At 40.2% G+C, this 15250-nt stretch overlaps 4 protein-coding genes across 4 annotated transcripts; 3 read left to right on the forward strand and 1 right to left on the reverse strand.

Annotated features, from left to right (window-relative positions):
- Nucleotides 1–1122: 1122 nt before the first annotated feature.
- Nucleotides 1123–3429, forward strand: BCR41DRAFT_400583 (hypothetical protein; the record flags this gene model as incomplete). The annotated part of the gene is made up of 6 exons (XM_022029150.1): nt 1123–1154; nt 1262–1371; nt 1590–1874; nt 2113–2575; nt 2931–3040; nt 3128–3429. The coding sequence occupies 6 exons, from the start codon at nt 1123–1125 to the stop codon at nt 3427–3429; spliced, it is 1302 nt and encodes a 433-aa protein (XP_021876974.1).
- Nucleotides 3430–5694: 2265 nt separating this feature from the next.
- On the forward strand, nt 5695–8636 carry BCR41DRAFT_341417 (heat shock protein 70 family). The gene is made up of 3 exons (XM_022022239.1): nt 5695–5742; nt 6027–6121; nt 6232–8636. The coding sequence occupies exons 1-3, from the start codon at nt 5730–5732 to the stop codon at nt 8443–8445; spliced, it is 2322 nt and encodes a 773-aa protein (XP_021876975.1). The 5' UTR covers nt 5695–5729; the 3' UTR covers nt 8446–8636.
- A 259-nt stretch (nt 8637–8895) lies between these two features.
- On the reverse strand, nt 8896–9677 carry BCR41DRAFT_425522 (RlpA-like double-psi beta-barrel-protein domain-containing protein-containing protein; the record flags this gene model as incomplete). The annotated part of the gene is made up of 2 exons (XM_022030596.1): nt 8896–9296; nt 9647–9677. The coding sequence occupies 2 exons, from the start codon at nt 9675–9677 to the stop codon at nt 8896–8898; spliced, it is 432 nt and encodes a 143-aa protein (XP_021876976.1).
- A 3156-nt stretch (nt 9678–12833) lies between these two features.
- Nucleotides 12834–14708, forward strand: BCR41DRAFT_374481 (hypothetical protein; the record flags this gene model as incomplete). The annotated part of the gene is made up of 4 exons (XM_022026872.1): nt 12834–13312; nt 13450–14117; nt 14239–14249; nt 14361–14708. 4 exons carry the CDS (start codon nt 12834–12836, stop codon nt 14706–14708), a joined length of 1506 nt encoding a protein of 501 aa, XP_021876977.1.
- Between the last annotated feature and the right edge of the window lie 542 nt (nt 14709–15250).

The following is a 15250-nucleotide window of genomic DNA, read 5'->3' on the forward strand; positions in this document are numbered from 1 at the left end:
CGCGTTCCATATGAAATATCAAACATTTCACAGGAGCATTGTCATTGTCATTGCACAGACCATGTTTCTCTATGAAAATTAATTTGTTAAAAAATAAATCTCTTTGTTTTCTAACAGTCATGTTTCTGTCATATATTTTTATCATGCCACATGAATGTATCGACACTTGAAGGAATTCATGTTTGAGGTTAAAGCATATGATATGATCAAGGCTTATAGGTAGTGTTTGAAGGAGCTCAATTGTTGTTTTATTATTATTACTATATTATTATTATTATTATTATATAAAATAAAATTCTTATTATTATTTTTATGCATCAATGGTTCAATGGCTGATGGTAGAAGCAGGCCATGATTGAAGGCTGATTATTTTTTTTTTTTCAATGCATCATGATTGAGATGATTGAGATGATTGAGATCTGGTTGGTTATTATTTGTAATGTAAAGCCCAAAGTTGCGCTCTCATGATGATCGCTCATAATCATGATTGAGGTCACATGATGATTGGGTCACATGATTGAGGTCCGATGATTGAAGTATGTATGCTCATTTCCTGAAGGGCACATGAAAATGGAATGATATGAAATGAAAATGGAATGACATGAAATGAAAATGGAATGACATGAAATGAAAATGGAATGACATGAAATGAAATGAAATGAAATGGAATGGAATGGAATGGAATGGAATTTATTTTAGATTTATGGACGGACGTATCATAGAGCAAGAATTATGAAACTATGAAATGAAATATATCATATAATAGAGCAAGATCTATGAAATATATCATATAATAGAGCAAAGATCTATGAAACGAGTTATTACGATAAGGGAGAAACCATTTCGACTTTAGTATATAGATAAGGACTTTTTTTTTACAAAAGGGCCCTGTTCAAAATAAATTTGCCACCAAGTTTATAAATTTACATAAGTTTGGAGAGCTTGAGAAGAAGCTTTGGTGAGCTTCGCTTGAATTCCTGGTCATGGATATGGAATGACGCACAGCTAGTCTCTATTATAGAGTGTGGAGAGTGCCTAATATGGGAGGTTGACCTTAGTCCACAAGATCCATTGAATTAGGCTCGTCACACATCCTTGGCACGCACAGGCTTCGCCCACGACATGGCCCCACGCTTTCCAATCTCTGTTCTGCTGTAATACCTTATTAACGCCTCATTTGTCTTCTCACCAAGTATTGTGTTATTTTGAAGAAAGCAGCTTTTGCTGATTATTTTCATATATGAGTGGATACTTGACATAGGAAAGTTTCTGCTAGGGCCCTTGAAAGCCTACTTATTATCCATACACTCACCGGTTTTGGGGATGCTCAGGTTCAGATGCCCACTGGCAAACAGCCATTGAAACATCCTCGTTCGTTCGTTCATTATTGATAATAGTTTATGCACATGAAAGGCAACATAGTAATATTAATAATGACAATGATATGTATCTTATTAAATCGAAGGACTGAGCACGCGTAGGGATAGGCACATATTCAAAAAAAAAAAAAAAAAGATTCATTTATTCATATTCGTTCATTCCTTCCTTCCTTCACCGTAGACCAAACTCCTTTTTTACTTTGCACCAAGAACCTAGTCGTACTCGTTTATGGTTCAAGACAACATCGATCTGCGCCCAAAAATTGGTTGCAGCTATTCATGATCAAGCGTCAAAGGAGATATGTCACACGGCTCCTCCTAGCGAAAGCCGTGGCATGGCTAAATATCGTGAGCGCTTCTTTCGTGCTCCCGATGATGCTTGCCATATTATGATAGGCGTTGCTCAAGTTGGCGCTGATGACTGGTCGACTAATGCCCCGGCTGTGGCCAAGAAAACTGGAGATCTCTCTTCATTCCAAACATCAGCGTTCCAAGGTCAGTAGTCCTGGGCCCAGTAATTATGTCTTTGGATCCCTTTCTAAGGGAAAGCCTGGTGAGTCCGAAGTTACTTCTCAGAACGAAGCCAGTCGCTAACTCAGATTTACAAACTGCTTTGCATATGCTACTACAAAGAGTGACTATATCTATTGAGATTACTATGTGTTATGATTGATTGGTAAGAATAAGCTGTCTAATATCTTTTTTTTTTTTTTTTTTTTTTGTATTTTGGAAGGCGAAAGAAGTAATCATCGTAACAGTGTTGATGTTGAAAACCCTGCAGAACGAGGACCCTTGAAATTATTGCCTCGTTCGAAACCTTTTTCTGGTCAAGGAGGCGTCACTACTGCAGAGCTTAAAGGAGTGGAGTCAGGTGTTCCAAAAAAGACGAAGGAGGAAGTTGAGTGCAGTATCCAGAATACGCTGGAGGAAAACCTATCACTAAAGGAAGTGATTGAACTGCTGTCGAGTGCCAAGGAACTAGCCGCTTCTCATCGACCACCTTTTGTCGATACTGTCGGCGATATCTTCAAGAGGCTATTGTCTGAAAGGGTCTTGCCGCCAGAAGATTTTTGCAAACCATATGAAATCCCGTCTGGCACTGAATCCGATGTCCCAATGCACATTGGTGGACAGGACAACTGCTTGAAGCAGCTGGTATTCTCTCATGCTCGTTGGGGCGTTACTATCTCATTTATGTCAGCCTTCATTATCATTATATCCTTTTTTTTAACATAAACAAATATGTTATATACTAAACCCTTGCCTATGAAGTATAAAGTAATAATGAATTTATTTCATGTTACTCCACATAAGCTATGTAAAATGAAGACAAATGTTTTATTGTCCTCTTTGCAATGCTATCGTCCTCTCGGCATGGGGGTTTAATCCTTGGTTCTTCTTTGCTTGTTCATGCAGTAATCGAATGGCTTCACTAAACTGCTCCTGAGATAGCGTTGTAATAGGCTACCGTTTATCAGCGTTGTTAGTGGCCCTCAGTATTTTCCGTCTATACTGTGTTTTCAGCTGCTTGATGCAACCTTCGCATTTTAGTAATCTGTCCTTATCGGAAGCAATGTTGGCAAAAACACCTCAAATGGGTATTTTTATTGGAGTAGTTGATAGCTCTATCTCGAATTGGGAGTTAATTCCTTCATCCGAGAGTAAGACTGCACTCGCCGCGCCTTCATAAAAGACCCTCGTTATTACATTAGACTAGATCAGACTTAATCCAATAAACAACCATCTAGGCACGTCATCTTCTTTGGCCTTTATGAGACTCATTATAAGCTATAAGGGGCGTTGGCCGTGCCGTTGGCCCCATAATCCTGACCATAGTATTTCTGGTGTTGCAGTGGGTGGCGTGGTGCTTGCACTGTCCGCAGTAGACGTTGGTGCGGTTAGGGTGTACAGCAATTTATCGCCTGCTCATGCGTCGTCCTTGACGGCTTGTGAATTTTCCACGAGTTCGACATCATCACCAGGAGCCTCTTCCCCTGCACGCTTTACCGCTTTTTACATCGGCTGTGGTATCTGCACTTTCTCCGCTTAGAACACCCTCTTTACGTTCCAAGCGGCGTTTATCTTCAAGGATCTACTTGGCTATACCCACTACATACTCTCTAGGTGGTGGGGCGGGCTCTTGAGGGAGTAGTGTTAAGACATCTATTAAAAAAAAGGATATTATCAAGTCCCTCATCAAAAACATATTCTTTGTTATGCCTTATAGCTTGCTACGCCGCCCTCTTCAGCTTTAGCTTACTCTGTTGGTGAAGAGGTTGGAAAGAGTTGCTTCCCTTTGAACCATGAGTTGAACCAATCGCTGGCATAATGTGATTGGCTCGACCCAAAAGCGAAATATCGATCAGTTGATCAGTAAACAAAGGGTCTTGCTCAAAAAAAACCTCTGACGCCAGTATACATGCATTTTGGGGGCATTGAAACCTTGATGGGCTTCGTTTGCTTTCTGGCCAGCCGTGCGTACGAAGCGGCCATTCGAGCATCGAAAGGCCTCTTCTCGTAGCTCGGTAGTGAAGTCGCTTTAGAGGCCTTCATTTGGTTGTGCATCTTTAGGGGGTTATGGACTGTGTGCTAAAGAGTAAGCAATGCATCTAGCGTTGATGCTCTTAGAGAGCAACAAGGCTCTTATATTGTACAAGGAGTAGCACTACAGCATATAGAATGGCTGTGGATGATGGTATCAAGCTGTAGAATAAACAAGTAAAGAGTGCAGAATCTTGGGCATTGGAAATAAAAAGATCAAAAAAATTAGCAACATGACTTGGGCAAAAGGGGTGAGGATTGATCAATGGAGAAGCAAAAATACAACTGCATGCTTCGTTTTTACAACCTCCTGTTTTTGTGTCTCTCATGTGTCGGAAGCTTAAATTATGATCGAGGTATCAATGCCATAAAAATGTAAGAGCTTCTTGGTCAAAGCCAAGTTCCATAGGGACAGGCATTTGTACAGCATGGCATTAAATAGTAGATAAACTGGATTGGATTGAAATAAGGTAGGGGAAACCCTTTTAAGCTCTTACTACATCTGGCCTTCTGATCTAATAGTTTATTCGGTTGATCGTGTACAAAAGTAAAAGGCTTTGCAAAGGTAAACATCGATAATCGATAATTTTCTTTACTTTGCAAAAGTAGCTTCCCGGTATGTTACTTTTTACTGATTTCGTAAAAAGTAAAAAATCGTAAAGTTGGCCTTTGATTGAGCGCGGCTGAATTTCGAGATGTGCGGACGAAATCGTTTCGGGCGTCCGCCTCCCTAGACCGGTGTCGCCTGATCGTATATGTTTATCTCATGGATACTTTTTCATAGCATTATAAAGCCCATGGCTCCTTGGTAGCAAGTTCACTTGCTTAGTTCTTGTCTCTTTGGTACCAATGCCCCATCCTGCACCTCCTTGCCCCATATTTAATAGCTACCACTGCTAGAGCTTTACTAAAATTATTATTGCATTTATGAAGAGTTTTGGTTAATTGTCTTTGGGTTATAGTTGTATCCTTTTAAAAGCGGGGAGCCTCCGGCCCAGGGTCTATGGTTCTCTAAGGACAGGTGGAGAGGGGATGTCAAGCTAGTGCTTGGTCAAGTTATTTGGTTAATGGGGAATTGGTTTCATGAATCCTAAAGCATGAACACTGGCACAAAAGTCAGAAACAGGAGTCGTGGTGTCGACTCTATCAGCGAAATACAGTGTGCCTGTAATGCTTTATGATAAGTGATATTGCTGCGCGGGAACCTATGTTGGGTCGCCTCTCATAACCGTCATTAATTTATTTGATCTCTTAATAAGAAAAAGCTCCCTCTTTGGTACATTCGTACTTTACAGCCAAATTTTTTTATGAAATATTTTGGACAGACGAGTAGCTAAGTAGAAAAAGCAAATGAGAATAAGATGTAGGTCCACACTTTGTGTGTAGAAGCATCGTATGGATAAAGTCTGTTGTAATAGAACACAAACATTTCTTTGTTGTCATTCGTTGCATCTGTTGAGCCCAGTTGACGCGTCGCGTCTCTTGTGTGAGGGAAAGACTATAGAACACCAACTATGCTTAAATAGTCCTGCCGCAGATCCATCCTAAAAAAAGAATAGTCTTAGTGAGTAAGTATCATTGAAAATAGAGAGACAATGCTTATTGACAAGTCATGATTGTTTGCAGTCATTGACTCTTTTACATAGTCCTTTACTAAATTTGGTTACTTTAAACAGTGAATAAACCACGTTGTTTATAATTCAAAAACAGTCACGACTGGGCCTGAGTTGAAGTCTTTTTGAAGATCGATTCTTTTTCATTCATTCTTCCTTCCCCTCTTCTCTCTCATCACACATAAACACTCCCATCATGTCTGTCGTTGGTATGTCACTAATTACGGAATTTCTCTCTTTATGCTTCTTATATCTATTCAATAATGGGATTATGTCTTCCTTATCAAGAAGTTTTTGAGCTTTTTGGAAGAGCAATGGAGTCTTTTTTTTTTTTTTTTTTTTTTTGTTGTTTCTGAATTTCATCGTTACAGCAAGAATTGTGCTTTCAATTGCAGAAGATGGAGGCTACTACAAATCAAGCGACCGAAAGAGTTCGTACAAAAGTTTTAACCTTTTTTTTCCTTATTTTTTTTCTCTTTGTCTTTGAACGTAGGTATTGATTTTGGAAACTTGCAGACGATTATCGCTGTTGCTAGAAACCGCGGTATCGACGTTATCTGTAATGAAGTCTCTAACCGCTTCACTCCTGTACGTTCATTTTTTTGATTGATTCAAGTTGGATGGAGAGGGGTTTTGTTATTTGTTTGTCCTCGTTGATTAATTGTAACTTGCTTTATTCAACGGATCATTATGACTAGTCCTTGGTTTCATTTGGACCGAAGCAGCGTTATCTCGGAGAGACTGCTAAGACCCAGGAGATTTCCAACTTCAAGAATACTGTCTCATCATTGAAGCGCATTATTGGACGCACCTTCGCCGATAAGGAGGTTCAGGAGATTGAGAAGCAATACTTGACTGCTCCTCTCGTTGACGTCAATGGCCAACTTGCCGTCAAGGTCAACTACCAGGGACAGGAGACCACCTTCACCATTATTCAGCTCTTTGCTATGTATCTTACCAAGATGAAGGAGATCGCTACCAACGAGACTAAGTTGCCTGTATCAGACTGCGTTATTGCCATCCCTTCCTGGTTCACTGATGTTCAGCGTCGTGCTGTTTTGGACGCTTCTGAAATTGCCGGCCTGAACGTTCTCCGTCTGATCAACGACTCGACTGCTACTGCACTAGGCTATGGTATCACCAAGACTGACTTGCCTGAGGACAAACCCCGCAACATTTGCTTTGTTGATATCGGTCACTCCACCTACACTGTTACAATTGTTGCTTTCATCAAGGGTCAGCTTACTGTCAAGTCTCGTGCCTTCGACAGGCATTTTGGAGGCCGTGACTTTGACCGCATGTTGGTCGATCACTTTGCTGCAGAATTCAAGACCAAGTACGGCATTGATGTCAAGTCTAATGGCAAGGCTCTTATCCGCTTGATGGCTGGATGCGAGAAACTAAAGAAGATTCTTTCTGCCAACTCCCAGGCTCCTCTTAACATTGAGTCAATCATGGAGGATCGTGATGTTTCCTCTATGATGAAGCGCTCCGAGTTTGAAGAGCTCGCTAAGGACCTCATCTCCCGTGTTGAGGCCCCTATCAAGCAGGCTTTGGAGGATGCTGGCATGACCATCGAAGAAATTGATGCCGTCGAGATGGTCGGAGGTTCTATTCGTATCCCTTCCCTCAAGGAGCGCATCCAAGCTTACTTTGGTAAGGATCTTTCTTCTACTCTTAATCAGGATGAGGCTGTTGCTCGTGGTGCCGCTCTTCAGTGCGCCATCTTGTCACCTTCCTTCAAGGTTCGTGATTTCACCGTTCAGGATATTACCAGCTATCCCATTAAGATAACCTGGCAGCCTACTCCCGAAGAGGAGGAGACTGAGCTTGTTGTCTTCAACAAGAACAACTCTACTCCTTCGACCAAGATCTTGACCTTCTATCGCTCCCAGCCCTTTGATCTTGAGGCTCATTATGCAGAGCCTGAGAAGATCCCTTCTGGTATTAATCCTTGGATTGCCCGTTTCTCCATCAAGAATGTCGAACCCATCAATGGCGAGCCTGCCTGCATCAAAGTCAAGGCCAGAATTAACATTCACGGTGTTTTGTCTGTCGAGAGTGCCTATATTGTTGAGGAAGTGCTCAAGGAAGAACCTGTCGAAGCTCCTAAGGCTGATGCTGCTGAAGGTGAGGAGGCTGCTGCCCCTGAGACTCGCAAGGTTAAGAAGCTCGTCAAGAAGGGAGACTTGCCTGTTGTCAGCGCCACTTCCTCTTTGGACCGTAGTGTTTTGGCTGAGCTTAAGGAGAAGGAAATGGAGATGATTGCCTCTGACAAGTTGGTTGTTGATACTGAGATGGCTAAGAACGCTTTGGAGGAATACATCTACGACACCCGTTCTAAGGTTGATAGTGTTTACAAGGACTTTATCAATCCCGCAGACAAGGAGAAGTTTGTTGCGGACTTGAACGACGCTGAGAACTGGTTGTACGAGGAGGGAGAAGAGACAACAAAGTCAGTATATGTTGCTAAGCTTGCTGACCTTCATGTTGTGGGTAAGCCCATTATTGAGCGCTACCGCGAGGTCGAGGCCCGTGCAAATGCAGCTCGTGAGTTGCGTGAGTCGATTAACCAGTTGATGTCGCAGGCGACCAGCTCAGAAGAGAAGTACGCTCACATTCCCGTGGAGGAGAAGAACTCTATTGTGGAGAAGTGTGCTAAGGCTCAGACCTGGATTGAAAATAAGCTCGAGCGTCAGTCTATGCTCAAGAAGTATGAGACGCCTGCCGTCACCTCAGCAGAGATCATCAAGCAGCGTGATGACATTGTCTACTTTGCTGTTCCTATTTTGAACAAGCCCAAACCCAAGCCTGTGGTTGTCGAGACCCCTGAGACCCCAGCAGCTGAGGAAAAGCCTGCTTCAAGAGAAGAGACCAAGGAGGATGACACTAAGGATATGGATATCGATTAAATGAGACGCAACAATTATTGGTGTGAGGTTTAGGGAGGAAAACAAAAAGTAGACTCATGTATGAATACAATTTTATTAGAGACCTTTTATTATTATTTTTTTTGCATTAAAATAGCAGAGTAAGCGACTTTTTTATTATTGGAGATGATGCTTTTTTTTTTCTCTCTCTGTCAAAATAGATGTACATTTACAACCAGGATCCAGTGTTAGCTTCAAAAATAGTGAAGATTAATAAAAATCTCTGGAATGATTTAAGATCATATAACCGAAACGTATTCAAGAACATTTCAATTGTCTTTTGATGGATTTAAAAAGCGATCCTGCGCTTTAGTATTTATTCATAGAGCCAGTCTATGGTAGTGAGGGGAAATGCAATAGGGGAGTATGATCTATGTTTCTATGTTGAAGATAAAGCTTTGTCGTATGCTATGTGTCGAAGGAGGTTGGCTTTTAGTGGAGGTACTGCCATTCAATGTTCAAGATGCCAGTATCCAATTCACCCAAGCGCTTGAAGGCAGCAGGGGAGAGATCAAGAGAACCCCAAGCACATTCATCACCAGGGCACTTGTCGACGATGCGAGCCTCGACTGACTTGCCGTTCTTCTTGTTGGTGACTCGAACACGACGGTCACAGGCAGGATTACCCCAAGAGGCAGCGCCCATTTGATAGGCATTCAAAGCGACAGTAGGCTCCTTGTAACCGTCCCAGTGGATGTTGCAGGCACCGTATGTATGTGTGAACCAGGTGGCTTTTCCAGAATGCTTGACTGAAGGAGAGAATTTGTCGATAGGAATATCGTCAGTTGAAGATGAAGAAGAGGACTTGATAGGAGCAGCGGAGGTGGAGATGGCTGCGATAGCGAGAAGGATGAGAGAAGCAGAGAACTTGACCATGTTGAAGAAAGAAAGATGCTTTGTTATTATTATTCAGGAGAGGAAGAAGTTGAGTAGATCAAGTTAAGAGCAATCGATGCTTTGGTGATTGAGGAATATTAGACAGGAACAATGATCCCCTTTTATAATAAAAAAAAAAAAAAAAACAAAGTTTGAGGAATTTCGGACAAGGGACCTTGGCTTTAACTTAAAAATCGCGTGTGAAAGAAAGAAGTGTAGAATATTCTTTTTTTTTTTTCTTGAAGATCTCAGCTTTATCAATTTAATCGCCGTTGTCTTTTTTTTCTGCTCCGCATTTGAAAATGACCATAAAGACGGATAAGGACTTTCCAATACATTGTATTAAGAAAAGATGGAAAAGAATTTTTTGAGATAAACTGAGGCCCCTGATCAGATTGTGAGGGGGGGACATAATAGGGAAAACTGAAAAAGGCTAAAAGATCGTTAGATAGGAACTCTATTTTCTATCTGTTGCATTATGTGAAGTTTGATTCAAAAGGAAAAAGTCAATTGAAAAAAGGAAAGAAATAAAAAAAAGAGAGAAAAAGATCTATCAGGCCTTATTAGAAATGAGGAACTGGTGTGTATGTCAAATTTTGTATTTTTTTTGTGTTTCATTGCATTGGATGAAGCATAGCACAACATAGCATAGCATAGCATTGACGCCACCAATATTTACACTTTCATTTCATTGTTGCCCAAACATGGCTAGTGTGAGATGGTCCCTGCATTTTAATCCCTCAAAGAAATTGTGGACGTAATGATTCGTTTACATTTTTTTTTTTAGTGCTCGCTTTTAGAGCCCAGAGTCCAATAGGAACGGAATGCCTCCACGTCTAAACAAAGACATCCCATATAATGAGCTGGGGCCTTATCTACTTGCCCTGGGACCCTAGAGCCCTTGAATTATTAAATGTTTTAAAAAATTACTAATGAAGATAGACTAAACCAGACATCCAGAGACATACACAGTAGATCTCGATAATTGTGCACTTTTGTACAATTATCGAATTTGTTATATTTCTCGGTCATTGATTGGCTAAGAGTCTTACTCTTTTTAAAAAAAAGTATTCTAAAAAACCCACACTCGCTGGAGTAGGGAGATCAGTAGATTTTTAGAATGAATTGTGGAGCTCTTAGCCAACCAATGACCGAGAAATATAACAAATTCGATAATTGTACAAAAGTGTACAATTATCAAGGATCCACCACTGTACAGTCGCATGTTTTTACATCTTTACATGTTCTCACCTTGTGAAGCATGTAGTCATTCACACACTCAAATATGTAATAATGAACAATTCAAAATTACTAATTAATACTGTAATAAAGGCCGTAAATATATCTGAAAACCTGTTTGTAAAGTCACCATACTTCCCTAGAGTTCCCAGGCCAGTCTCATAGTACCCATCTAATCAATAATTTAGTCTCAACTTAGATTTCTAAAAGCTTGGGACTTTACTTAATTTAGAGAAAGAGGAAAAAAGAAAAAAGGATCCAGAATTGGCCTTTTATCCGTCACTACCATTCGCACTCCATAGACACCTTTATCTTGATATTATTATATAATATTCGTATTTTGTTTGTGTATACGTGAATTTGATAATTCTACCATTAATAGATTGTCTAGACGCGACCGATCTCTAGAGCAAAAAAAAAAAAAAAAAAAAAAAAAAAAACCACCTAGGAGGCAATAACTATGGAACTTAGGCTAAATGTACTCAACATGTTTGTGTATTAGCTAAGATTTGACATCTTTTTTTTTTTTTTTTTTTTTTTTTTTTTTTTTCGTTTGGTTAGGATCTATTCCAATGCTTTGGATCGGAACTGTCACTTCACTTAGCCCAGTCCAAAAAACAAAAGTAAACAAAAAAGGCCTTGCAGGCTCAACTTTAAGCTTCTTGTTCACTTTGTTCGCCCATCAACTTTCTTTCTTATTCTTCTTTATGCTTCCTTTCCAGCAATGCTCTCTCTCTCTTTTTTTTTTCCCCATTTTCTAGAAGTACACGCGCCCGCTTGGCAGTGCATGTATACAGTACATTGTATACTGTATACATCAGACGGATGTTAAAAAAAAGAGAAATTAAAAACATGACAATGGCTGTGAATTTTCTGAGCCGCGCAGTCTACATGTATCATCCTCATGGTATATATCTACTTATTAACAAACAAACAACAAACAACAAAAAAAAAAAAAAAAAGACCCATGTTTCCATGTTTATGTTATCAGCCAATGCATTGCATTGGTGGAGGTAAGAGGAAGGGTTCTTTGCATGGTTCTTATGCATATCCCTCATAGTCTACATTTGCATAACTGTGGACATGAATGATACCAAATGTCCACGGACATAAAAAAGATTACTCTGTGCGACGAGATTTATACATGAACAGTAGTATACATTTGGACAAATACATTTGCCCCCACTTTCTTGTCCAATTGCTCTCTTTTTCCCAAAGCTTTTTGATTACAGTTATGGCATGTGCACATTATTCATTATTCATTGATGATGGGAGGCGAGGCAAAATGATGGAAAGTAGAACAATAAAAAAGCAATTGACAGTGACACAATGCTCTCAAATTAGACGTTTTTTAGTATCTGCCATTAGACAATATGGAACACTGGATGGACACAATGGGCATAAATGAAAGATGAAGGGAGAGAAAAGGAAAAGTAAGGGGAAAGAAAAGAAAAGAGGAAGAGAAGTGAGAGTGTTGAATAAATGTGAACGAATGTGTAGAATGAACATGTGGATGTGCGTGGATGCGCGTGGATGTGTGGATGTGTGGATGTGTGGATGTTTCAACAAACATACACACACTAGCCAACACGCCCAATATTCAATAGTGGCTATTTAGGCATAGGTTTATATAAAGATCGATGGATTTTGCATTGCTCATGGGCCATCTCTATCCTCATGAAAATATGCATGTAAAAAACTTTACTTGGGTTGCCAGGCCATGTTGTCGAGTGGAAAGACAGACACACATTCATACAAACTGAGCTGCTCTTCCTTTCCTTCCCATACAACCTTTACACCCTTCAAGTACAGTAACTGTGCATCCTCCAACCACTCGAGAACATTGTAAACTCAAAATAGAATATGAAATATAAGAAAGCGCAACCGCAAAAAAAAAAAAGATCTGTTACTTTTCTTTCTTTGTATTGCATCTCATTTCAACCCTCCGCTCATTCTTCATTCTCATCTTGCTTTTACATTACAAACTCTTTATTTTTGATTTCGTGTTTATTTTTGTTTGTGTGTATCTGTCTATCTCGTTTTAATAACAGCCTTTAGTTCTTTTTTATTTTATTTTTTTACTCTTGTTCGCTCGTGCTAGCTGAGTGCTCCTCTTTTACTCCAACTACTCTGTTTTCAAGTCCTTCGGAAGAAAGGGCAGAACGTCCATCATTCCACTCTTCACTCTTGCCGCGCTGCTCCGCCAGATGGTTACACCATCATCTGGCGAACCCAGCAGTACTTCAATCAACACCATGGCTTCCTCCAATTACTCTTCCGACAGCATAAAACCCTCTGGTACTACTAGCTCTGGTATTACTCTTCCTCCTCCATCTTCTTTTTCTTCTTATTCCTCTTCATCATCATCTTCTCCTCTTTCATCATCACCATCACCACCGTCTTCATCACCATCTTCTTCTTCTTCTCCTGCTCCTTTGGGGCCAAAAGCGTCTTCCCCTTTCAAGGTTTTGATTGTGGGCGCAGGCGTTGGGGGATTAATGCTGGCCCTCTGTCTAGAACGAGCAGGAATCGATTATGTAGTCCTTGAAAGGATGTCACAACTTCCACTACCCAAATCATCGATTCAACTATCTTCCAACACGTTAAGAGCTATTGAGCAATTAGGTTTGCTTGATGATATCTTGAAGATTTCAAAGCCTGTCTCAGCAGTCAAATTGCGAAAACATAATTTGTCTGTTGTTGGAAAGATCGATTTTACCTATGTCAAAGAAAGGTAAAATATACGTCTATAAAAAAAAATTAAAAAAAAAAAAAAATTACGCCTTTTAAGGGAAGAGAGCACACTCTAGAGGAGGTATTTTAGTATTTTGACATTTTAGCATATTGTTGATATTCCGCTTTGTCTCTTAGATATGGTCACTACTCAATTCTTATCCTAAGAACAGAGTTTTGTCAAGTCCTTCTATCACAACTGCCACCAGAAAAGGTTCATTGGAACCGTTACGTTTTAGAGATTGTGAATGGTAACACAGGGGTGCAATGCCGATGTGCCAACGGCACGGTCGAGCAGGCCGACATTTTAGTTGGAGCAGATGGGTCTTATTCAGCCGTCCGACAAAACTTGTACAGAACCTTGCGGGAAAAGAATCTGTTACCTAAATCGGATATGGAGCCTCTCAAATATACTGCCAACACTCTTATCGGAATTACTAACCCACTGGATCTGGAAAAATATCCTGCTGCAGGGGCGCGGTTCAGTGAAGTCAACATTGTGGCTGGCAAGGATTCTCCTTATACATTATGGGTTTCTCCTACGCCCGGAAACAGGGTTGCTTGGTCCGTTGGTGGAGACTTGTTGACACCAGAAGGAAGTGCTAATGCTAACTTTAAACAGTCGGAATTTGGGCCGGAAGCTGTTGATGCCGCGTGTGCGCTGGTCCAGGATTTGGAACTTCCTTGGGGTGGAACATTGGCTGATATGATCGAGCACACCAGAAGAGATTTTATTACAAAGGTCATGGTTGAAGAGAAACATTACAAGACGTGGCATCATGGACGCTCAGTGCTCATTGGTGAAGGTAGGCAAGCACAGATACTTTTTTTTTTTTTTTTTTTTTTTTTTTTGACAAATCATACAAATGTTAACATTTTTTATTATATTTTATTCGATTGGGTGGAAATGATCGGCAAATTCTATAGCATGCCACAAGGTAAGACAAAGTGGAGAACGTTTTAGCATCAAGCAAATCCATTTCTGTCCATTGACAAAATCCTGTTATCTCCATCGACACTCTTTTTTTTTTTTTTTTTTTTTTTTGCAGTTTATACCTTACTCTGGACAAGGCGCAGAGCAAGCAATTCTGGATGTGATCTCCTTGGTCAACCTTCTCTACAAGATCAATGATAATCCTTGTCATAACGACTTTTGTAATGCATTTGAAGCGTATTACCAGGAGCGCAGTCCTAATGCCAAGAATGCGGTTGAGGTCTCCCATTTCATGTCTCATCTGATGAATACTCAGGGGTTTTCTGCTGATGTAAAACGGAAGGTTCTGTTCAACCTCCCAGAATGGGTCAAAAATTCAGCACTTGACAAGATTCAAGTTCGACCCTTGTTAGATTTCTTACCGGCGGTGGAGAATCGTGGACTGAAAAAGGCTACGAGATAAATACCTCCTCCTTCTGATATTAAGGGAGAAAAGGAAGGGGAAGGAACGGAGCAGAAGGAATAGAGAGAGGAGGTGATGGTGGTAAAATGAGTTTAATACCTTGTAACATTTTTTTTTTTTTTTTTTTTTTTTTTTTCGCCGATCCCTTTTTTGTTGGCACTCAAGCCATGTTCTTTTATATCTTAATGTGCCTGAAGAGTTCAAGGCTGTTCTTTTTTTTTATTTTTTATATCGCATACATCCTACATATCCCTTTTCATTCCGTGTAAAATAATAATTTCAAAATTCATTTACAAAAAAAAAAAGTAATAAAATAAAAATGGCAAGTTACCAATAAAGCGCCTTTTATCTTATAATAGCAGTTTCTATCAAGCAGATCTTTTAAACTATGTGTCTCCTTCTCTTGGTATTGATACCACCAATCGACTTCGCACAAACACAGGCCACAACCGGCACATTAGGAAAACCTATCATGATGATATGAATCAAATCCTCCTTTGCAGAAGCAGTCCATTCTTTTATGGTTATATCACGCGCACCAC

The sequence above is a fragment of the Lobosporangium transversale genome (assembly GCF_002105155.1).
Source record: "Lobosporangium transversale strain NRRL 3116 chromosome Unknown BCR41scaffold_51, whole genome shotgun sequence".
In the NCBI taxonomy this organism is placed as follows: Eukaryota; Fungi; Mortierellomycota; class Mortierellomycetes; order Mortierellales; family Mortierellaceae; genus Lobosporangium; species Lobosporangium transversale.